Source organism: Pogonomyrmex barbatus, unplaced genomic scaffold, assembly GCF_055798465.1.
Source record: "Pogonomyrmex barbatus isolate J1 unplaced genomic scaffold, ASM5579846v1 scaffold16, whole genome shotgun sequence".
Lineage (NCBI taxonomy): Eukaryota > Metazoa > Arthropoda > Insecta > Hymenoptera > Formicidae > Pogonomyrmex > Pogonomyrmex barbatus.
In genome coordinates, this window is record NW_028297112.1 from 2316783 (window position 1) to 2341983 (window position 25201).

General features: G+C 35.7%; 1 protein-coding gene across 4 annotated transcripts in view; it reads right to left on the reverse strand.

Moving 5' to 3' along the window:
- The window catches only part of LOC105425770 (uncharacterized), a 155168-nt gene that overhangs the window by 19218 nt on the left and 110749 nt on the right, over nucleotides 1-25201 (reverse strand). For all 4 annotated transcript variants that reach the window (XM_089074089.1, XM_089074090.1, XM_011636681.3 and 1 more), the window contains exon 6: nucleotides 5026-5247. In XM_089074089.1, the coding sequence (XP_088930215.1) occupies nucleotides 5026-5247 (222 nt within the window). The remainder of the gene's footprint in view (nucleotides 1-5025; nucleotides 5248-25201) is intronic.

The window sequence follows — 25201 nt, forward strand, 5'->3', positions numbered from 1 at the left end:
ACGGAGCATCAAGTATTTTATATATATATATGTGTGTGTGTGTGTGTGTGTGTGTGTGTGTGTGTGTGTGTGTGTGTGTGTGTGTGTGTGTGTGTGTGTGTGTGTGTGTAAAACATCGTGTCTGATTGTATTTACACGTGAGGTTCTTTGGAGAATGAAGGAAATGGAGACGGACAAATGCGTGGGCTTTGATCGAGGACAATAAAGTTGATAAGAACTCCTTTGTAATATATTTCGAAGAAATTTCGTTTTCCTTTCATAAAAAATAATCCATGAGATAATCATCTCTCAAGTTATCTTCCGACAACTAAATTAACTTCATTAATTTTCCTTTGTTCTTTACATTCTTGTTGTCAACGAATGTTAATAAAAAAAATATGTCATTCTTATTGAACTATTAACTTATTGAACTTACTGAACTATTTATTTGCGAGTTTTGTTTTATTAAATGAACAATACAGTTTTGCGTACTTCTAATATATTTTTACAAGTCTATATCACACTGAAGGAAAATTTAAAAAAAATTTTATATAAAATTGCAAGAAATATTATACTTTTTGAAATTTAAGAATATTTAAGGATTTTTTTATAACGTGATAATATTTTTTTAAAAAACATACAAACAATTGAAATGCGATACTACGTCCGAATATAATAGTTAACATTATACGCCATTATAAGACCTTACATTAATAAATCTTACTTATTTTCTCCGGTGTCAAGTCAATTATTTCGTTTGTTTCGCACGACGATAACGTAATTTCGATAATCTGCGGCGGGCATCAAAGCGGCGCACGCGGCGCAATCATTACGCGTTGGCGTCTCCGCGCGAAGACAATGACTACGAGAGGATCTCTTAGCGCATCGCATTATGCACGCCTCGTCGACGAACTCATTAAAGCTGCCGACCGCGCCACGTAACTGGAATCCGGAATAACCCTTCGAAAACTCGAGGGGATGCATGACGAACCTCCTCTTTCTCGCTCAACAAGATTGCTTTGGATTTGTAGTCAGCTATACTATCTAAAATTCATAATTGTTGAAATGTCTCATCGCAATATTTTGAATAACAATATTAATAGAATACTAAGATAATTTGTTTATAATAAATAATATCAATCAACATTTTACAGACGCATATTATTATACTAATTCATTTTTTTCTGTTGAGCTATGTATACATAGTTAACGTGACGTGTGTACGTGTGTGTGCGCGCGCGCGCGCGCGTGTGTGTGTGTGCTACATTTTCTAAAATTAAAAAAAAAAGATGCTCAAGGGTTAGCAACAATATGTTAGAAAAAAGCGGATATTTATAAAGTTATTGACAGCTATGGATATTGTACAGGAACTGAAAAAAGCTGCGTGGTATCTCTGAGTTAGCAACGCTTTTTAAGAAGCTCAGAAAGAATTTTTTTTTATCAATATAATGATCGCGTCCATTCTGCACGTTTAAAATGTAATTTTAATAAGAGTTCTTTTATTTTTATCTCATTATATTCTTCGATAGCTCTTTCACCGATTTTACCGCCTTTAATTAATATTCCGGTGTCTCAAATTGTGGTCGGAGAATATAAATATCGAAAGCGATATTGCACCCCGAGATTGGATATCCCGTTTGCCCACATATTCGCCGCAATGAAATAACAAATAGTAACTATATATATATACATATATTATGTACGTTAAGATGTATTTTATTACAGTATCGCATATCTATGTTACACGCGAATTGAATGCAATGGATTACCGATTACCGCATTTAATCCGCTTTTGAAATTAACAATTTAGTCTTATCGGGCATTTTTATTTTCGGACATGTGCTTCTGAATTCCTGTTTTAGCTGACCTATAAATACGCAGATAAGAATACCGAATAACATCGAGATTTGATATTTTTTACCTTCCTTAAGGATATATAAAGACTTTAATATCTCGTGCATAATTTACGCTCTGTCAGTGAATGTGGGTCCAATAAAATCAAACGTTGAGAAATTCTATGTTCCATTCAATAGTATAATAGATGTCCCATAAATTCCCTATTTATATCTTTATATCTTCCTTTATATCTTCTCCTTTATACTATTCTAATACATATCTTTCCGTGTTGCTTTGCCGAAGCCACTGAAGTGAATAACTGAGAGCAATAGCGAATGATTCAACGGGCCACGAGGCAAAGGTGTCAGCAAGGAGTGTTCGAGTGAATGCATATCCAATTACAGGACTGTGCTCGGTCAGGCGATCTTTGAAGCCGAACTTCCGAACCGATCGACTTACCTAATTTCGCCTTCGTGCTTTAATGAGTTGGTTTCACTCTTTCGACCGAAGGAACGATCGCTTTATTCCTAATTGGTCTTGATGGTGAAATCCTATCTAGTAGATAATAGATGGTATTTCATCGAGTTAGGAGTAATAATAGCGGCAAAAAAATTCCACCGTGCGAAGAGCCGCAAACATTTAAAACGTTTATAAACGCGTCTCGAGATGCGTCCGATTATAAATATCGAGATGAATTCATTCGAGTGCATTGGCCTAAATACTGAGTCGCATTATTGATGCGTGGCGGACCGAGCATCGAGCTGCATCACTGACGGAACGCCGCCGCTTAAATATCGAGCGAAAAAAATTACGTAAAACTGGCCGGAATGTTAATGAGAGATAATAATAGGAGATCGCAAAATGCGTTCGTTCGCACGATGCTAATAATGTCAGTTCCGCATAACGTTCCTCGCGAATTCGCGTAAAAAGTAAAAAAGCAGAAGAGAAAACGCTCGCAGGCGAAGTGAATATAAAGCGGATGCTGCCGCTCTCTCCGAGCATGCTTTTCATCGAGCTGGTAAGTAATTTCATTGCGGACATTACTATACACGATATAAAGTTACGTACATCCGGATACTTCCGGCAATGAAAGCGGCTCTAAGACGGGCGCTTTGCTCCCCCCGCATTTATGCAGTACGCAACGATAGGAGCGCGAAAGAAGAAAAGAAAAACGGAAAAAACGTTTCAATGCGTCAAAATGTCCCTTGACTACTGTGAAAAGTACGGAAGCGTAAAAATGGACTTTAATATGCCTCTTCGCGAGCCGGTCGTCGGTGCCACGATAAAAAAAAAAAGAGGAAAAAAAAAAATTAATGCAGCGCAGAAAAACAAGAAAATCCGAGATGCAATTTTCATTCGCAATTTCAATTGTCAAAACGTCATTTAAATGTAATTTTTATGTATATTAAATTTAATACAATATTATTATTCGTGCTATTGTTTCCAGACAACGCGTCATAAGTGTTCACTTTTAGCTTTGCACCCTTCATTGTTTCCTTTTTTCACACGGATTCATGGAAAGATAATTTTATTACGAAAAAAATGCGTTATGCGTTATGTATCGTGATAACGCAGTTGTAGACGTAGTGAAATGTGCAGTATAAATGGATCCCACGTTGATGTCCCGGCGCTCGCACCGGGATTAATTAGTCATGGAAATAATAATAATTTACCTCGTCACTCGCATGTAATTATACAATTACGCGGTTATTTATAAATGAGTAGAATTAAAGAACTGCTCGGATAATGCTTTGGCGCATGCTAGATAGGTGGAGAACTTGCCGAAATAAATTTTCATAATCCTGACACGGAAGTCGGCTAATCACCTTTAGCACTCACGCGTATTACCTGGATGCAACTTCCGCTACTGATGTACGTGTCTGATGTACGTGTGTTTCGCACGTCGGTTGGTCGGTGTGTCAAATGCAAACCGATCACGAAAGGCAGACATGCAAAAATACAGACCGGCCGGTAGGTGCCGAGGTACATGCAAAAAAGCTCCACTTTTGCTGCTCGCAAATTAAAATATCTTCGAACAAAGGAAGGATAAATATTTCAGAATAGAAAAATATACATTATTTTCAAGTTTGCTCGTTAAAAACTCTAGCATGCATAAAAATAACTCTGCTACATTTTTAGGAGTAAAATATTATGACGGAAATGCTATACAAACACATTCTTTATAATCAATGCAGCATATATATATGTATATACGTACATATATACTGTATTGATCATAAAAAATGTGTTTGTATGCTTTCTGTTATAATATTTTGTTTCTAAATATAGATTACATTCTCCTCATTTTGAAAAGAGAAACAAGCTTACAAAAAAACTTTTCTCTATATATTGAAAGAAAATAAAATTATATAGAAAACATTTAGAACCTTTTAAATCACATACTTTATATACGTGTGTGTATGAGTGTTGTGTGTGTGTGTGTGTGTGTGTGTGTGTGTGTGTGTGTGTGTGTGTGTGTGTTGTGTTCGTGGAGTTCTGTATTTTCACGTCTTCTCGTAGTATCAGCTGGACTGGACAGATCGATAAATCCAATAGAGGATCGATACCTGCAAATGGCCCGTCGTAAAGAAGAAAAATAAATAAACAGAATTGCGTAACAGCTGTCATCGCGCGAGAACAATTATTCTACCGCTCCTGCTTGTTATTTACGTTCTTCTCCGTTAATAAAGTTATGTTACTAAACGGTGTTACACAACGTATTTATGCGACTCGCACGAGTGAGGGTCGGAGTGTTTTACACTTGAATTTCTCAGAAAAGGAGATCTCGGACGCAACATTTTTGGACAACCCTCGTCCGAGGGTGAACGACACTATGAAGTAGCGAGCGGTGACAGCTGTCTGCAGAAAAAAAATATGCACGTGGTCGACATGAGATTTCCTCGGACCCAGCAATATATTTGTAACTTTTTATTTTATCAGAACTTTTTATTTTATGAAATAATAATAAATCACTAACTCACACATTTTGGTAATGCCTAAGGGAATGATTCAAAAAGGTTCTAAATATTTTTTATATAATTTTATTTTGTAATATACACATACATACGTATACATACGTATATATGTATGTATGTATATGTGTATATATATATATATATATATATTACATGAAATGATTAATTAAGATGGTATTTGCCATGATGCAACATGCATTTCTGAATAAAACGAAAAAGCAAAGGCGGAACTTACCGCCGTTGTTGGTTCGTGCTCGAGGCGGAGAGGAGCTAACGGTCGGAAAATTTCTAGAGACATTATCCCGTAGTGGCGGTTGTGGTCCTTCGAGATTTGGGCTGGGGCTGAATTCAGCTCTGAAGTCTGCTCTGTCGAATCCCTCCTCGAACTCATGCGTCATCTCCAACTCGTCCGCCTCAACCTCGCCCTCGTATTGCTCCCGTAACACCGACCTCGGAACTGGAATGGAAAAAGAGAGTTCAAAGTCTGCTCCTCGCTGTGTAATGGACTCCATCAGCGACACATCAAATATACATAGAGGAACGCCGTTTCGTACAAGATTGCCGATATAAGGAAAGAATCCAGAATCTGTCGACGACGAGCGTCGCGATAAAATCATTTCCGCGTCGGTATTGGTTTCCGTTAAAAGCCTGCGATTGACTGAATTGAGCGATTGACGAAGAGTGATACATGTTTCATGAGGGGAAGTTATGTAAAAGAAGCAAAAAAAGAAGCTGTAACTAAATTTTCCGCTTGTAATTATTTAATAATATACCCGGCATCGCTAAATTCCACGTTTTCATAGAAAACGGAAAGATGCGGGAGAGGCTCGCGGAAAGATAAGATCTGGATTTTATTGTACGCTCAACGACTCGTTTAACGATTCGCGTAATGCAAATGCGGAAAATGCGAAATTATCCAATCGTCGGACGTATCCCGCCTCTCAAGAATTCTCGTGGCATTCTATTCCGCGTATTCCACGCGCGTGGCATTCAACGTCGGCCTAAGTTCGCATGAATTTCCGCGATCGCCCGTAGAATGCGATCGTTCTGAGCGCGCGTAAGAGCCCGTCATAAGCGTCAATGAGAACGTAAATATTACCGTGGCGCAAACGGCAGATAAATCCGCCGTTCAAGATGTGTGAGCGCCGGCGGCTAATACCTGTCAAGGTAATAACGCTGCATTTGCACAAACGCGAGGCGCGCGTTATGTATCGAATCGGAATGAAATGCTACCGATACGCTACTGTAAAGCGATACGCAATCGTTATCGTGCTTACACGGACTGCCCATTTTTCACCGCACGTGCGTCGCCGCGTTCGCAATAAACCTCGTGCCCCTGCCAGGAGAGAGAGAGACAGAGAGAGAGAGAGAGAGAGAGAGAGAGAGAGAGAGAGAGAGAGAGAGAGAGAGAGAGCATGCTCGTGAATTCGCGACATAAAATAGTTTCGCTGCGCGGGGCGATCGCGAAATATCATTTTACGGTAAAATGTGAGGATATACGTGATATTTTGAGAAACGACGTTGGTCGACTGAGAACTTTACGAGAGACAATCGCGGCCCCCGCGAAAATCGATACGCGTTCAGAATGCATCACTATCAACAATGATAGTTTTTCATCGCATTTTATTTCAGAATCTGAATATATTACATTCACAAAAAAAATTAATAATTTTTATAAATTTATGTTTATAGAAATTTTAGAACGTAGAAAAAAAATTTAATATATACCTATTACTTTTTTATTTTTATTTTAAATCTTTAGGATAGATCCATAAAAGTAGATGTCTATAAATTCATAATTTTATATACAGCGGTATAGATGTGAATAATGATCAACCACTTATATAATATTCTTTCTTTTTCCCTAAGAAGTTAAAAGCTCGATATTTTATATCTCCACTCAGTCATATCTTTCCGCTGAGAAAGCCTAAAGCTTTTAAAAAGCCTGGGCTTCTGAAAGAACTTAAGGCTCCTGAGGTGATCTAAGAAAATTTCTTCAGGCCGATCAACAATTGTTCCAGGTCGATAAATTAACTTACGAGACGCTCCGCGCGACAAAATGGAGATCCCCCGTGAAATTTGGTTGGCCCGCTTTAAAATCCGTCATTTCGGTGCGAAATTTGATAAATCAGAATCCGACACGGGCGGCGGCCGTTCGTCGAATTAAAGACAAACGACGCGGGTACATAAGCGAATGGAACTGGCGGTGTGGCTTGTTTACTGCAATTAATAATTGTAATTTAACACCAATTCTGCGGCAGTGCATGCCGCAACGGGTTATACCCGGTCTTGGCGCCGGCGTCCGGCACTCGGCACGTTCGTGCGCGCGGAACACCCATGACGCTTTAAACCGAGCGAATACATTATGACCCGCGTCCACGTATAATGGAACGAAGAAATTGTGAAGGCGGAGAAGATGCGGTCGAGCTACCATTGCAGTCAGCGCAACGCATTATGAGCGAAGTAGGAAAAATATCATTTTCTTACTGCAGAAAAAGCATTATGAAACGCTATATCGATTTAGCATTGAGAATAATACTCGAACGTAAAGTAAGTAGATTTAACACAGTCGAGTAAACGATCGATTCTTGATAAAATATCAATATTCGTTTTCATAGCGAGACGGTTAATTTCATATGTTGATTTGTATATTGCAATTTTATAGAGTTTAATTACTACAAAATTTTCAACGAAATGAAAAATCGATTGTACGCGTTTATATAAACTGTGTTTCATCGCTTTGATCGATTTATTTTAAGAATTGTTTAAATGTTGTTGATATTAATATCAACTTTTTTTCAACGCGAGATTTTCAAGAAAGTGCAAAGATTAACAACATTCTATTGTTAAATAGTATGATAATTAATTATATCTCGTAATTCAAACTTAATTGAACGCACTGCATTGTTTTTTTTTTTTACTAAAACTATTAGTATTTATACAGAAATAACAGAATTTGTATAAACATACGAAACATAGTAATGACGCATACGACCGCGGTGTAGCTTACTCGTGGCAATTAATTACAGTAATTTAACATCAATTTCGCGGTACGGGTTGCCGTAAATGCGGGTTAAATTTACTTTGAGTCGGTACACCGAAGCTTTAATCTGCATGGATATATTAGAAGCCCACAACAAGCAAGAATAATATAACAAAGGAAATACTCCGCCGTTGCAGGTGCGCGCAAGTTGATGCAATAATTACTTCTCGCGTGATCGTCTAATTATGGTGGTTATTGGCGGACTCGCGTTTTGCCGTCTTACATCCTATCAATTACTTACAAAAAGTAGTTAACTTTTCTATCAGAGCGAAGTACAGACGTCAGTCGTCCTGGGGGTAAGTTAGATCGGCATCAGGAACACACCAAAGCTCGTTAGCGCATCATCGTAGTTATCATTAGCTTAACGCAGGTCGTCGTAATAACGCTGCGTTACCCCCCGTTCACCGGGATACACAAGATAGAGGGTGTTAGCCACGGTCAGCAGCAATAATAATGAGAACCAGCAATTTGCAACGGGCGAGGGTTTTACCACTTCGCTGCTCTCTTGAGGGAGCATTAATTTATTACCCCGAAATTGTTACACCTGTGCATAGATCATACCGCTCGCGTATTCATAATAAAATGTCAACGTGTATATACGAGGCAAATAGAAATTAACCGCGAGTTTATAACGCAACGCTTATAAAACTACCACACAGTCGCTCAACTCTGCTTCTTGCCACCTCGACCTTTAAATCCGTGTATTTTTTAATGATAAAAGCTTGTAAAATTATATACTGATAAATATATATATTTATAATTCTAAATCTTAACTTTTCCAATTCTTTTAATCATTGTTATTGTTTGTTTGCAAAAAAAATTATTCATAATTTATACATTAACGCAAATATTAATTTTAAGTATCATTCCGTTTCGCCGAGAATCATGAATCACAACGTTCATCTTGGCAAATCGAGAGCTTGCGGCGGATAGAGAACCTTCAATGAGTTCATCGTGGAGGCGGCCGGAATAAAGACGGAGGGGATTAGAATGGCAATAATTGTTCCCCAAAGTCCCATCGGTGAGATATACCGTATGGATCACCACGGCAAGACTCGGAGGCGTCCTAAATTTTGTGAGGCTACGTCGCGACGCGCTAATAAGACCTCTGTAACGCATGAGGGATTCTCTCAATCTCGCTTGACGGAGAAGCAAGCCTATGTAAGTCGACGGAATGATGAAAGGAGTTTTGAGATCAGATTAAGCCCCGCTACGAGCCACTCGTCGACAGAAACTCCTAAAGTGGTACAAGTGGTAGCGAGACGCGGATTTACATAGAAGTGTCTTCCGCCTAAACGACTTTTCATTTTCGATTAGCTGAATGCTGTACTCGAAATGGCCATCTGTTACTCTTTTCGAATACGGAAACTTTACTCAAACTTCAGTAAATTCAATCAATCTGGAAAATACGCCTAATAAATCTCGGATACATTTGTGTTATATCAAAAATGTTTAATTGTGTAAAACAAGAGAGGAGAATTAAAGGAGAAACAAATTTTCGAAAATACAGAAATGCAGCGAGAAGGTCTAACGTCGAGCGAATATTTTTGTTAAAATATCTATTTTCTGTCGAGTCTATTTTCACGCCTGAAAGTCAATACGCTCCTAAATGTATTAAAACAAAACACAATGACGTTGCTATTGAAAGAATTTCATGGCAAGCTGGATTTGTTACGTTCAAATTAAAGTGATATGTTTTGATAAATACACACGCAAGATAATATCGCAACAATATTAAGTCAAATATCGAAACACCTTTCTTCGCAGAACTTCCAAATCTGCATTAATATACTCAAAATATTTAAAATTTCAAGATTAAATATCTCGGTAATTACCGCTTCAATTAAATTTTTCTCAAGTTAAGTCAAAGTCGACTACGGCCTAATTGGAAGCAAAGCTTCCTTCCCACTTTTGAAACTTAAATAACTCGCTAATTAAGACATTGATAAGATTTTCCTTAAGAGAAAAACAAAACACAAAAGAAATGAAAAAATCTCTACCATTGTTGTTAAAGCAATAAAATCAAGTGTAACTTTATAAATTACACGATAAAAATATTTCCAATTTTCCAGAGGGAAAAAAAAATAATTAAAAGATATTTTAATTATTTTTTTTTTCCCTGGAAAATTGGGAATATTTTTACTTTTCTCTCTTTACTTTAAAAATCCCATTATCAAAATAGGGAGCTACAAATAGCTCCGAGGTAAGTATCCGTATAATGATCGCTTTGCGCCATATATCCTGCCGGTTTTTTTTTTCGCGAACAGTAAATGCAACACACTCATTATTGCAACGAGCCCCTCGAGGTATTCTTCTCGTTGTTTGCGTATCTGTTACGGACACCGAATATACATATTCAGCGAAAATCGGATCGGTACGAGACAACCTGGTAACGGCAGGCACGCAGATGATCTTGAATGGGCTGAGCTATGCTCACTGAAATTGAGAACATACGAACGAAAGGATGCTTCGCTTGCATCGACTGGTACACAGTTCGCAGTCGGATATTGCATAGGCACGTCGCTTCGTACCTCGTGCTTTTATCATCCATTTTGTTGTCAGCACCGACGCAAGATCACCTTAAAGTGCGGAAACACATATGTTCTTCAATTGGTAGACGGAAAGAACATTTTTGCTGGCAAATCTAAAAATTTGATCAGATACAGGTCTGAAAATAATTTTGTTCGTCCATCAAAATTATTTTATAGAACACTTAAATACGATGATAATACTGCAAAAATGTTTGATCCTCTAACAATCAATTTGAACATCGTATATAATAATTTTGAAGACCCGACAAAATCGTTTTCGGATCTGTATCTAACCAAATTTTTAGATTTGCCAGCAAAAATGTTCCGTGTACGTAAACTGAGAGAAATATTATTATAAAAATGTCTCTCTCCACGGAATCTAATGTTTATAAAAATGGAAAGAAGAGCTTATAATTCTCATTCATGGTTCATATTCATAGCGAATTTAAATAATAATACAGAGACAGAACAGTTTTGCTGGCGAATTTAAAAATTTCATCAGATATAAATAACTCTTTGGACCTACAAAATTATTATATATGACATATAAATTGATCGCTAAGATCAATAATTTTTGCAATATTATTATCATGTTTAAACATTCCGCATAATAATATTGATTATCCAGCCAAATTATTTTTCAAATCCGTATCTGCCAAACTTTCTGATTTGCCAGCAAAACTATTCTCTCCGTATATGTACTCGCAAAAATGTATACTTTTCAGGAAAATATTAACGATATTGCAGCGTACTTTTATAATGGATTCACTATATTTCATTTCTCGTCTATCGCGGCAAATTTAAACACACAGTTAGCCTGGACTGTCTGCTGAAAATCCATCAGACTCGCACAATGCCGGACTGCGCCGTGTTTTTTAATTGTGCCCAAAAACGTGAATAGAAATCCACGACTGACGCGAGGTGCGTCGTCTCATTCGCATCAATGTGAGAAGGGTCTGAATGACATATCCGATAAAATGGGATCGCATTTTCGGAAAGCGATCGCGCACGCGCGCGATAAATCTCTCCCTCAAGACTGACAAACGAAAAAGTTAAAGGCCGTAATCGAAAATGTAGTATGTAAATCCCGGTGTTACGTGGGGAACACGCGCCACGGCGGCCGTTTATCCGTCGCTATCGAAAATTTCACGCTCGTCGTTTTTTACCGAAACAACCCCACCGCTCTTGTCCAACCCCTCTGATTCTGTCCTGTCAGGCTGGTTGTGCCGCCGGAACAGGAGCGTTGACCGCAGGAAATGCAAAATCGTTTTGTCACGCGAAAAAGTGCTAACCAGTCGACAATGGTCGACTCTCGTTTTTATCGAGCGACCCCTTCCCGTCCACCCTCGCAAATTATATTTACACGGAAATATAAAAGAGAAAGGGAGAAAGAGACGAAGAGGGAAAGGGTAGCGCGCGGATGCGGCTGCCAGGCGTGTAAACGCGAGGATGATTAATGAAGAGCGATGGATCGTTCGCCGAACTCGCCGAAGGACGAACGCGTACCGAGTCGCGGTTATTAATTACACGCTTTGCGTAAAGCGACAAGACTAAAGCGATTGACTGCGAGCAGAGAAAGGAAAGTTAATGTAAATTAACGCCGGAGATTAAAAAGCGCAACATTCATCTTTTTCCGAGGCTTTCCCGCAGGATCATCATAAAAGTTTCCAGTGAATTCGAGTAGAACGCTCTTTCTCTCTTTCCCTCTCTCTCTCTCTCTCTCTTTTTCTTTATAGAAAAATCTATATCATAATTCATTTTCACATTCTTCACATATCTACCTCGCGAGGTATTAAATTCCTCCAGAATTCTAAAGAGTTTAATGACCGTTCTTATCTTATTAATCGACTCAATCATCCATCTCGTTTTACATAGGTACTATAATGTAATTACATAAAACAGACGTATCACTTGAATGCGAAACATTTTTCAACCACATGGAAAAGAATGGGGACAACGGGAATTCTTTTCATGCATCAGCATTTCACACCGGTGCATAATTTGTCATTTTATTTACATCTTGTTCTCTCTCGGTATTATGTGCCATTTCCTTTTTCCTTTTTTCTCCCGGTGCACAGAGCAAACTCTTTGCGATAAGGTAAAAGAGTTTTTGTTCCATTTTGGCACATAAGCCCCGCATCATATCAGATCTTAAAAATGCGCTCGAATCCTTTTCATTTATCTTTGGCTACTTTGCCGGCTTGACAAACTTCTATTAAATGTTTGATGCTCGGCGCTTTCTCGTTTTCTTACTTAAAAGCTCTTTACAGAAAATGTGGTCACTGTATTCAAAAAATTTCTTACAAAAATAGTCATTTCACATAAAAAATAAATAAAAAATAAATAAATTTTTGGAATCCATTTTTAATTACATATACATTTTGGTATTCCATGTATGTACACATATTACCAGAAATAGAATTCTCAATAAATACCTTTTATATTTCCTAAAATAATTGCATTATTATGATTATTGTACGACCAATATTAAGCGTGTATCTGTTTTATCTTACATCCATAAAAATATCGAACGTCAGACGCGATAGTTCTTGTGAATTCATAAAAATGGATTAGAGATGGATTTGTAAGGATTAAAAACGGCTTGAAATTATCTAGTATTTATTTGTTAGTTTTCCAACAGTAGTAATACAAACAGTTCGCTGCGCGCATTGATTTAGAGATACCCTGAGGGAGAGTGAAAAAGAGTGTAAAATAACTGAAAGCTTGAATTGCAATTTTTGTACAAAGGCCACGTGCCAGCGACAATATTGAGTAAAAACCAGGATGCAGGTTGAATCCGGTCGTGGAATGTATTACATATGTAGTTTGAACGAGTATGCAAATACGTTCGTGGCTGGCTATACACAGGCAGAGGCTACTTGCCCGAGCAGACACGGGGGCGTATTACTCGTGCATTAATTCTTCCTATTGTGTTGATAATCATAAAAATAAAATTAAGCTAGCTAAAATTTTAACACTATTCAAATGTTCTAAATGTGCTAAATAAACTTTTAAAGAATAATTTGAGAAAAATTAATTTGACTTTCCAATATTTTAATTTATTTATTTCCTATCAATATAATTAATCGGTGTAAGTTTCTATTTCGATATAACGATAAATCATATCAACGATGGATTACGAAGAGAAGCATACATATGTTTTCAGATATATTACAATTATCGCATGAAACAATATACTATTCCTATATATATATATATATATATATATATATATATATATATATATATGAAAATATATATAAATATAAAATAAAAAATAAATAATATATACATATATATATTTCTGCTATATATAAAAGTAAATTTTATGTTCAATTGCAATCATATATAAATGAAGATTATTCCTCCGCTGTTATTCATTGCGTGTTTCTAATGGTTATTTCTAATGGATTCTATATTTTTTTTCTGCTTTCTTTTCTAAAACATTCCTTTTATTTCCTTTCTGTTTCTTTCTCGCACCCGGTTTGTTGATGTTTGCATATTGTTGTTTGCATATTCATTCCGGGTCCACTTCGTCGTACAATTACTACCGTCACACGCGCGCGCGCATGTGTGTGTGTGTGTGTGTGTGTGTGTGTGTGTGTGTGTGTTATATCTGCTACATCCCCCCAGTCTATACGATCCGCTCAGAATTCAATAGAGAGAGAATATACGAGAAAGTAGAATGCAATTGCTTGGTTGAAGGCAGCTATCGCGCGAGATGTGTTATGTGCAATAACTTTGTAATTGTCGTCGCAAAGACACAAAGTGAACCAGTATTATCTGCTCAAACCCACTCCCCACATCGTCGGTTAGTCGCGTTATTCACGCAAAATGCATCGCAAGTGCATATAAATCTTTTATTGCATAGTACAATTTTTTGTTTACATCGCTAAAAGCTTGTCATAATTTCAATTTGTAACTTTGTAAAAAACTTTTACTCTGTAATAGTCTAAAAATTATTTGTAATCAATAATTTTAATTGTAATATAATACGCTCAACTAGCAAAAATGAATGATTTTATACAAATGGAAATATAAGGAGAATATATAAAAGAAAAAAATTGTATAAAATAAGAATCGATATATAAATGCATCGAATGTCCTCAGATAAATGTCAAATATATATGTATATAGTATTTTATTGATTTAAATCAGATAAATCAATAAATATTTATACGTAAATATATATATATACACACACACACACACACACACACACACACACACACGTGTGTGTGTGTGTGTGTGTGTATGCGTAGTGATATATAAAACTTAGCGATACGTAAATCATAAAACTTCTATTAAATGCAAATTTTTATCGTGATTAACAATACAATAATATGCATATGCATTAAAGATGCTGCCACTGAAAGAGAATGTAAGCGAACAATTTTTCACTTCACTTCAACCATTTAACGGCTTCACGTTACATGAACCAGTGAGCCTTTCTATCCTGTTTCACGTACAGAGGGTGGTAAGCGATACACATATGTCAGCCGCCATCGTCGCGCTAGACGCGTTCATTTGGTGCTCAAAGGGAAGGAAAACTTGAATTTTTAATAAGCCATGGGGTCTACACCCCGGCTAAAAGTGTGCACAAGCTCTACATAGTCGTCGCCGTAAATAACAACATATAACGATACATAGGTACCGCACTATATATCGATTCTATTCTGAATATATATCTCTTGTGCAAGAAGGATTTGTGTAATAAATTATATGTAATATATAAACGTAAACTGAATTTAAGCGCATCAATTATTTTATGGTCATTAATTTCTGAATAATTGATTTGCAAGTTAAATAAAGTAAGTAGTTAAATAAAGTAAGAGAAAATATTGTAAAATACATATATTATAAATATTTATATCTATTATTTTTATATTATAACATTTATTATATATATTTTTTATGCAAGATATCTAGTTAAATATGTATTATAAAAAAATTCTCTAAAAATTCTCTCCGGGATTTTCTATATACTTTGTTCAAAATATCATATAAAATTAATGAATATTTAAATGCAACTTCGAAATAAATTTATTTTATTGTGTATGCTTTTTCCTGATTTATTGTGTATGATATTTCCTGATCACAAAGACAAGGCGCTTAATATTTGAATTAATGATTTGGCTTAATCATTTTAAAGAGACTTTCTATTGGATTTTCTTTATAAAAATTCGCAAATTACATATCAATATACGCGATGATATACACAATCAATATACAGATCGGTATGTTACATTGTTAACTTAAATAATTGATAAATTATCAATAGTTTGCATTATAAAAGCAAAATTGTCAAAAATGTTTTCCGAGAAGTAAAATCTAAATTTAGAGATAAAGTTTCTCTGAATTGCAATAAAATTTCCTGATATTTCCTGACTTAAAAAAAATTCCATGAAAATTTTAGATTTCCTAGGTTTTTTCCACAGAGTTATAATTTATTTCAAGTACTGTAAAAATTTTTTTTAAAAAAGAGAATATTTTCTCTTTTGTATAAAAAATATTAATATTTAAAAAAAATGCATTGGATATATGTAAACTAAAGATGAAAAAACAAGAATATATTGCATATTACTTCAGACATGATCAGAATAAATTGCTTCTTTATCTGCTTTTGTAATAATCATTTTTATTCGGAAAACCGAGTATTAATTTTGTACTGATTGAAAAGTGGAGACGTCCCTTCTCACTCTCTCTCTCTCTCTCTCTCTCTCTCTCTCTCTCTCTCTCTCTCTCTCTCTCTCTCTCGCTCGCTACGTGTGTAAAAGCAGCCATAGGTGAGCGAACAGGGGAGCCGCCCATGAATTCATTTGCGAAGGGGCTTCGTTAATTTCGCCCGAGTACACTTCCCAATCGGCGGTCGTCTGTGATTGAGTGCATGGAGAGGAGTGCGTAAATCGAGCGTGCATATGTCTCAATATTCGCGCGCGTAGGATGTGTCTGCGTGCATTGTACGCGCACGGTTGAGCAATGCAGCGGCGCGATACGAGACATCCACGTCCCTTGATCAAAGTACTGCCTAGGTTGCGTGCCCGCATGGTTCAGCTATCGGTACGTCGCTTCATAGCGTTGACTTGTTCCACGTAATTTTCATTAAGCGACACACAAGCAAAAATAGTTCAACGCGTCTTCGCAATCGTTCAGCCGAATTACGTAACCACGTTTGTTGAATTTGCATATGTTAAAGCTACAAATAAATTCGCCATATTTATATATTTACATAAAAATTATGAAATACCTCTATTTTTATACGTTATGCATAAGTCGTTGTTTTATTAATTTACATGCCAGCGATTTATTTTTGAGGTTTTTTTTTTCCGCGGAATATCATGCATTTCATGAAATGGAATTTGCGGTTTGTCATTTTAAAGACTTCCAAAAACTTAAAAAAATATTATGTGTAGTTTCAACATACGCATACGTATATAGGCATATATACATATATATATATATATATATATTTATACGCGTATATTTATACACATAGTTCCTGCAAGTGCGGATAACGTTTTGAATCAAATTCAAATGTATTGTGCATTCTCGTCGCCACAATTCGTACATAATCCTGAAATCCGATATTAAAACGAGACGATCTATCTCGGCTGGAGTATCTCGTTATCTCGGGTCAAAGTAGCATTGGTAATGCGATGCATCGGCGCAAATGCGGTAGTTTCCCGAGCTTGGCAACGCAATTATAATGCAATTGTAAAGGATGGTTCTGTTGTAGAAAATTTAACCAACGGGTTTAACCAGCGAATTTCACAAATTTGGATCGACTGCCCAGAAAATGCCCGACAATCACGGCGGTTCTCACTTTATTCAATCATAAGATCTCGATGGTTTGGCTCGCAGGCTGCATCGAGCGAAAAAGTTGGATGGCTCCGAGCTGGCAGCCCTCGGCTATGCTGTAGGGAATTCAATTCTCGCGTCAACAGAAGCGAATTTATCGCGAGCCGGATAAAGGGAGGACGCGCGAGAGGTTTAGAGGAATTGTACGAATACAAAACTTTCCCCTCGAGTTGGTAGTGAATTTGTTGCTACGAGATTACACCTTGTTGCATCCATTCGCATATACATATTCCCTGTTCCCAGTTTGACGCGGGAAAGTAATTTTTCAGCAAATGCCATCTTAAATTCGTATTCGAAGAGTGCGAAGAAAACGCGCGTTAAGACTTGTTCCATCAGATATAGATATATATATATATCTCGAAGTCTCGAAAGAGAACAAGTTAAAGACTAAACCAATCGCAATGTGAATTTTAATGGCAAGAGATACGTTGTCTCAAAAAGCAAGGTTTTACTAGCAAGGCTTTATTTTATCATGATTCATTGATCTAACAGCGGACTTTGTCGGATAGAAACTTTAGGAAAAGATAGTAGCTAGTTGAAAAATATATGGGGTTCCTTTAAAAAGGGACCGAAATGGCCATTTATCTGATACCAAAGAGGCTGTAACAATATTATCGCAATTGCAGTGTTTTATGGAGAAAGACTTGTTTTATTTTTCATCCTCGCGATTCAATTATACTATATTCTAATTAATCTTCCAGGAATTAGTACTGTATCCCAGCCTGACAAAATATTACATGTATAGATGATATATGCATGTGTAAGTAAACCATTATTCATTATTTCATTATTTCATTATTTATATATATATATATATATATATATATATATATATATATATACATTCGCTGCTCAAAGAAAAACATTCTTGTTTTAGAGTAAATAAACTATTTTTGCGTGAGCAACAAATTAGCGTAGTATATCTTCTTTCTCACCTTCTCAGACTTCAACAAAACAAAAAACTTATTATCTAATAAATGGCGTACTCTCGATAATTAAGTATCGCTTTTTCGCAAACCGGAATAAACGAGATACTTTACTTCTGTTTCCCTCTAATTCGAACAAATCTTATTTATCTCTTTTTCGAAACAACAAATACCTCCGTGAAAGAAATTCGCATATTTAATCTTTGCATCCTCATTATAGTTGCATAATGAATAAATAAAAGAATAAGACTACGTAAAGCAATAAATTCATTTACAGCTTTCCGCAAAATAAACTTATAAATAGTTTATATTACTGTCAGCTTAAAACGAAAGGAGTGATTTGTATATTTCATAACGGAAAAAACACAACTAAAAAAAAATAAATAAATAAAAAAATACTGGTACTACTGGAAGAGAAAGCATGAACATCGAGATTATATGTATTAATCTTTCTCTAACATGGCAGATGTAAAGTAAAAAGTTGATTAAAATATATATACATATTGGAACGGGCAATGTGTAGAAATCAGAGATATCGTGTGTATCGTCATTGTCCGAGTTCGTGCTCAACAATGTGTGCTCACCAAATGCAATAATTTTGAAGATATAAAATAAATATTTGTCAAAAAAGCAGATGGTATTGATTTATCGGAATATTTTACGACGGAAATCGGTGGTGCAAACGACGACAGTATAACCGTATTTTGTAGTTCGTGGATTCAATTATTCGTGTTGTACACCTGGTCGAGATTGCAACCGGCAGCATGTTGCTAAACGTCCAGCTTGGCATTATGCGTAACATCTGGCACCTGAAGTTGATGGACATCTCGCCAAGGCCCGACCACTTGTTGTTGGAGAACTTGACGATTACGCGATGATCTGTAAACATCGCTGCAATTGCAATATTCCCCGCCTCGCGATATTCAGTGAAATCAAGAGAGGCGCGAGAGAGAAGCGATTGGTTAGTACATCAGGGATGGAACTCCGTAACAACACGTTTGCTTAGAAGTTTGTATCAGACGCAAACAACACAGGCTATTATTTCATTACATGTCCGCGAGGAATATTTGCTGGCAACGCGAAGGGTGCACGAAGTTGTATAAAACTTATGAAGAAATTTTCCTAAAAATATTTTTCCACCATTTTCTCTCCAGGCTGTTTTCGCGATGTTGTACGCAATTAAAATTGCACAGGGAAAATCTACGTTGCACTATAATGGCATAAAATTAGGATTATCATAGAATTCTTCGAAAATTCATCACTACGTGAATAAAACTGATCGCATAGCCACTTGTTGAAGATTGCGAAGGCGACAAGTTTCAGACACGGGAGAGAAAGGGAGGAGGCAGGGGGGAAGGAATTGCAATAGAATTCCGTACGATCTCGAACGAATCCGAGGACACTGGATAAGGAACGGCGGAAATAAAGCGCTCGGTCCTGGACAATTTTCGATGTCTTCAATTCTAGAAAGATCGGCAAACGTCGTTCGGCATCGGAGATAGCGAGTTTAACGAGTTTACGATCTAAAATATGCAATCAAAATCAATAAGGCAATATGCATCACATCCTTCCAAAATTCAACAGTTAGCGATCTCTCTTTTTTCTTTTCTCTCTCTTTATCTCTCTCTTTATTTCTCTGAATAACGCTGTAAATTTTGTGTGATTTCAACAAACGTAATAAAGAGATCAAAGAATTAAATTAATATTAAAAGAGGAAAATTTAAATCCCGTCAGAAACATTGATTCAAATAAAAACGCGTGACAGAAATATTATGCTTAAATTTCGAAGTCAAATATGTTTGTTTATTCATTTTATTTACTTGTTATCAATCTAAAAAAAATAAAATTAAATAAATCCATCGTCTGCTTATTTTACTTTGTAATAGAATTATTTTCTATAGATACAACAATTAATTGTATAATTAACTAAACCATTATTACTATTCTCAAATTTAATTAGTTTCATATGCGTAATTATCTTTTCTGTTTTTGTGGGGAATAACAATTATTCCCCACAACTTATTAGTTTCTATTCTAATTTATAACATATTATTGCACAAAGTAAATTGGACGCTGATTGCATTCAATTTCTTTAATTTTACCCGCCTGAAAAACTCACCGATTTTATCTTCTCGCAAAGTGCAGACTGTCTTAAATTCTAATACCTCTGCAGCGTAATACAGCAATTTACAGATGTTTCTCACGAATAATGAATACTAGATCAAGGCATTTATTAATATGGATGTTCGAACCTGTGCAACACCCGTCGCTGAAAACGATACCGATTGATCGGCATCGGCCTGAACTTGTTTAAACGCACGTCGAATAATTCAAGTGTCGACAGTATACCGGGTGCAAATTAGCGCACGCCGACGTGAAAAGACGAATTATACACGTCTGGATCTAGAAATAGCGTGCAATACTCACGCACAATGCGTATAACGGTTAAAAGCGCTTCTGGCTATGCACCATTGTACAGATAGATCGGGCATTATTATGAACACAACTGTCGTTGAAACTAAAGGGAATCGGCAACTGCCACTCAAAGTTGAGAATTAACGTCTATCCGGCGGTGCCGATACGAAATTTCAACAAAACAAGAAGGCCGAGGAGAGTAGGAACGACGTTTAATAAAATTCACTCGCGTTTCGTACGCGATACTTTTATTTTGCAACTCGTCAATTAATCGTGCCGGATGTGCGTGTGTAGTAGCAACTGGTTTTTTTTCGAAAAACATCCAAGGTCCAAACCGAGATGGGAGGAGAGAGGTCAGCTCTGAAGGATTCGTTCATTAATCTTCCATGAGACGTCGCCACGTGGTAATTCACTCTTTAAAATGGAAATCGAGAGAAATTTCCAATAAAGGACCTTGAGAGTATTGCGCGCGTCAATACAGCTGGACTCCTCCATTTTGTAAAGCAAAATTTTTGTAGCATTTAGTTTTTACATATTTATGAATATTTTAACAATGATTAAACGTAACTAATTAGTTATATTAACAATAATTAATTTATTACATTTCAGAGATCTTCAAATGCAATTTGATAATTATCAACATTAAAATATGTACAATTTAGCAATTATTGATACATATGCAGTATAAATATGATTACTGTATTAATCTCTTGATAATAGTCAATGAAATTAGTTATCAAAATTATTAAATTTATTTGCAATTAATTACAATTTATAATTTTCTCTATTTAGAATTTATAGTTAAATTCAAACTAAAGAAATTTCATTTAAGTTCAACGTTTACATTTCCTTACTCTTTTACATATTAATTTCATAATTACATGCGCTGTTTGAGCAAAGAATATTTGATATTTTTGACACACATTCCATATCTCATATCGTATTGTTGTCAACGTTAAAAATAAATATAAAAATCACTGTAAGTTTTTCCTATGTCTCTCATTTCTTAATGTACAAACGTATGACAAATTGGTAGCACTTGTCAACATTTGCTTCTTCTTTGAGTAAATATAATCAATAACAGATCTCTCTTTTTCGGCAAATATTTCGCAAGCGTTTTATAAAAAATATCGCAGAATATAGTATTTCTGAAATATCCAACGTTAATACACACAATCTCGTTGCATTCGTTATTTATTAATTAAAACACGTCTCTGTAACTAAAATAAATTGTGATATATTAGCTCGCCGCATTTCTAATGAAAATATATTGCGGCTACACAATACCATAAATACTAAACGCATTTCTCGCTGATAATGAAGATAGCGGGAGACTCAAGAGTTAACAAAGAATCGCTAGGATAACACCGATAACAGCGGCCGCACGTGAAATATACCGTTTTAAACGTAAATTATCAATCAATATCGAATAACGAAACCGTTCCGCGCGGATTGAATCGATTATTCGCCGCATGAAGGATATTTTTCATTAGCAGCGCAGCTCGGATTAATCGGCTGAAATTCGAGGGGTCATTATCTCGCGATGAACGCTGTGATGTAAAGTAGCTATATACCATACGCGCCATCGAGTTGGCACTTCGATCCCTAATTAGCTTCGCGGCTACGCGAGCGCTTGATTTTCTATCGTTGATTGACATGGCTCTTCAGCCGCGTGTCAAAATTCAATTGAGACGAATAGCCGTGATGCATCGACGCTTCGTTAAGCAGCGCGGGACGTATCAATAGCCTCTATTATTGTAAATCGAACGGCTATTATGTAAAAGCTATCGCGCATCAGTTTCTAACTATTTCCGTTCAAGTATTTCGAAAAGCCTTAAATCATGAAAACATTCTTACAGAAAAGAAACACGCCAAGAACGGATCATAATAAGAAAAGTTTGGCAACATAAAAACAAAAAAAAAAAACAAAAAGGAAATTTAAAAGTTTTGCAAAATTCAGAATAAATTCAATCAAAATTTTAAAGATGACTTTCGAGCGAAATTGCTCAATTAACGTCTCTCTCTCTCTAGGAAATCATTTAAATGCATTAAATCGAATTGGAGTCTTGCAAATGTATAAAAGATATTTTCATAAATGATTTTGCACATCCAGGGCGTGTATGTAAAATCAGTCGAGTGCTATTGGTGAGAATTATCAATTCTCTATGAAAAACAAGGAATAATCAACCAACTGCGTATGCAACGAGATCCCATCTCGGAAATAAACCATGAGCTTAATCTATTTTTTTCAATTGGCTGATATCAACCGATGTATTCGGTATCGTGGAATTAAGCAACGCATTCATACATCGTTAAGCGTCGACTGATTTGGCTTTGGACGTAGGCTGCGTATGTACATTCACTTTGTCAACGAGATCCCATGTGTAAAATCAACGGTTGATTCAGTTTGTACCAGGGAAATGGATGATGAAATCCCGCTGAATGAATTTAGCTTCTATCGTTAGACACAGACGTGGATAATAATTAATATAACAGACGTAATATAACAGACTCGTGAGAATTCTCAAGTTGCTCATTCTGTTGTATATAACGCCAGCTAATAACCATTATTATGATTTATGATTAATCAAGCAACATTATCTGGAAAAGTTTAGCTACGTGATATTTAACGGTTCGTATCAAAATTTCGTTGGTGTATTAACTACCAAATCAAACGACGAAGAGATTCGGTTGAGCGAATTAATAAAAATAAAAAAATCAATTGGTACAACATATACAATGTAATTTTAAAAACAAGAAATAATTTAATGAAACCCTTTGATTAATCGATTAAATATCTTTTTTTTCTACATGAGTATTGATTGGAAAAAGTAATCTGTATTTTTCAGCATCTTTCAAGAGTCGTTCTCATAATTTTAGCCAATCTAATTACACAAGCTGAAACAGTTGCAACGTTAAGTGCAAAAGGCAGTGATGGAATAAATTTGCGGTTAATGAAGCAGCCGTTTAAATAGGGTTGACGAATGGAATCAGAAATTGCTTTATACGGCTTCATAGATGGTACCGTGTGGTATTGTGCCTCTCATAATTTATGAAAGGTCGCATACTACCAGAAAAAAATATGCTTTGAATATTTTCCTTCCTGAAGTTTACCCTTCCCTCGTCTTCCCCTCCGCCGATACAGTTCTTTAATAGCTTCTGCTGTAAATAAGTTCTGCTTGAAAGAGGGATTTTTTACTTCGCGGATATTACCTCGCAGAAAAATATATGTTTAACGCGGTTGGAGACTAATTTGTGACGATTAAAAATTTTATACGTATATCACGGCGAGAGCATTTTATCTGGGGACTTTATGTTCTCATAATGTCCAAGTCATTCCTGGGAACAGTCTTTTTATTGTTTTTAATATACGCTTCAATGTAAGAAAGAAGTGGAAAGATAAAGAATAGAATAGAAAGTTAGGATACATTAAAGAGATGACTTTTTCTACTTCTTCTCCAATATATTTCGTATAAGTGTGACGATAATTTTCGTATTTATAAAATTGAGGTCAGATATCTAATTTCACGAAACCAGAAATATCTCATAAATATTTCTAGTATCTTCGATTCTGTCAATTTTGTTATATAATATTATAACAATAATACATTCCGAGTATCTCGAAACTGATTAGCATATTTTCGATGCTGATAATCGATCGGAACTCGATTATATCTCGCAGAAACGCGGATTTCCAGAGCTTCACTTTCAACTCCAGCGCGGTTGACGATCTGTGCTCGTGTCAGATCAAAGGGGAAGGAGGTAGGACTTTGATGTACATTGATAATTCATGCGGATCCAATTACACTTTGAAATCGTCCGATAATTGTTCCAAGTGAATGCCCCAGCAGGGAGAATTCAGCAAAGAAGTCAACGAGCACGCTTTACAGAAATAGTATGAATGGTATGGGAAGTACGTTTGATTTCATTCTGGATACCGTCATCCGATCGAATGCAAGTTCAACGGAAAGAATATTTCTGATATTGCCGTTCGCTATATGTTAATTTCATATCGATAGTATATCGTAATTTCTCATCTGTTTTGATATCTTTTAGTTGCAAATATTATTAAGATTACTTACATTTCCAATCCTCAAATGTAAAAGAAAAAATACAAATATAACATAAATATAAATTACAAGTATTGCATATAATTTGTACCTACGTTTTATTAACTATAAAAAAAAAACCAATTATGATCTATGATATAAAAATATTTTTACTTATATTATTATGTGTTTCACGTTTATTTAATTTTATTGAAAATTTATTTAATTTTACTGAAAGCATTTTGTAATTTCAATGTAATTCTTACGCAACCCAATTTTCCAAATCTCAGTAAATTATATCTGCTACGAAAAAAGTAGATTCACAACAAGCCTTACTTTCTTATCAAGCCAGTTTATTATTCCTCGAGCATGTTCTCTTGGCACCGTGTGCGCATACATGCATGAATAAGAAGGAACATTGGATCTCGCGTCAGAATATTTCAAATTATTTGAAAGTAAGTTGACAAATAACTTTAATATGTTTTCTTCACGTTATTCACTTTACGGTAAATTTATTTCGAAATAATTCATAATATTTTAATATTTTATAAAAGGAGCAATCTCGATTTGAAAAATACAAATAATGCTT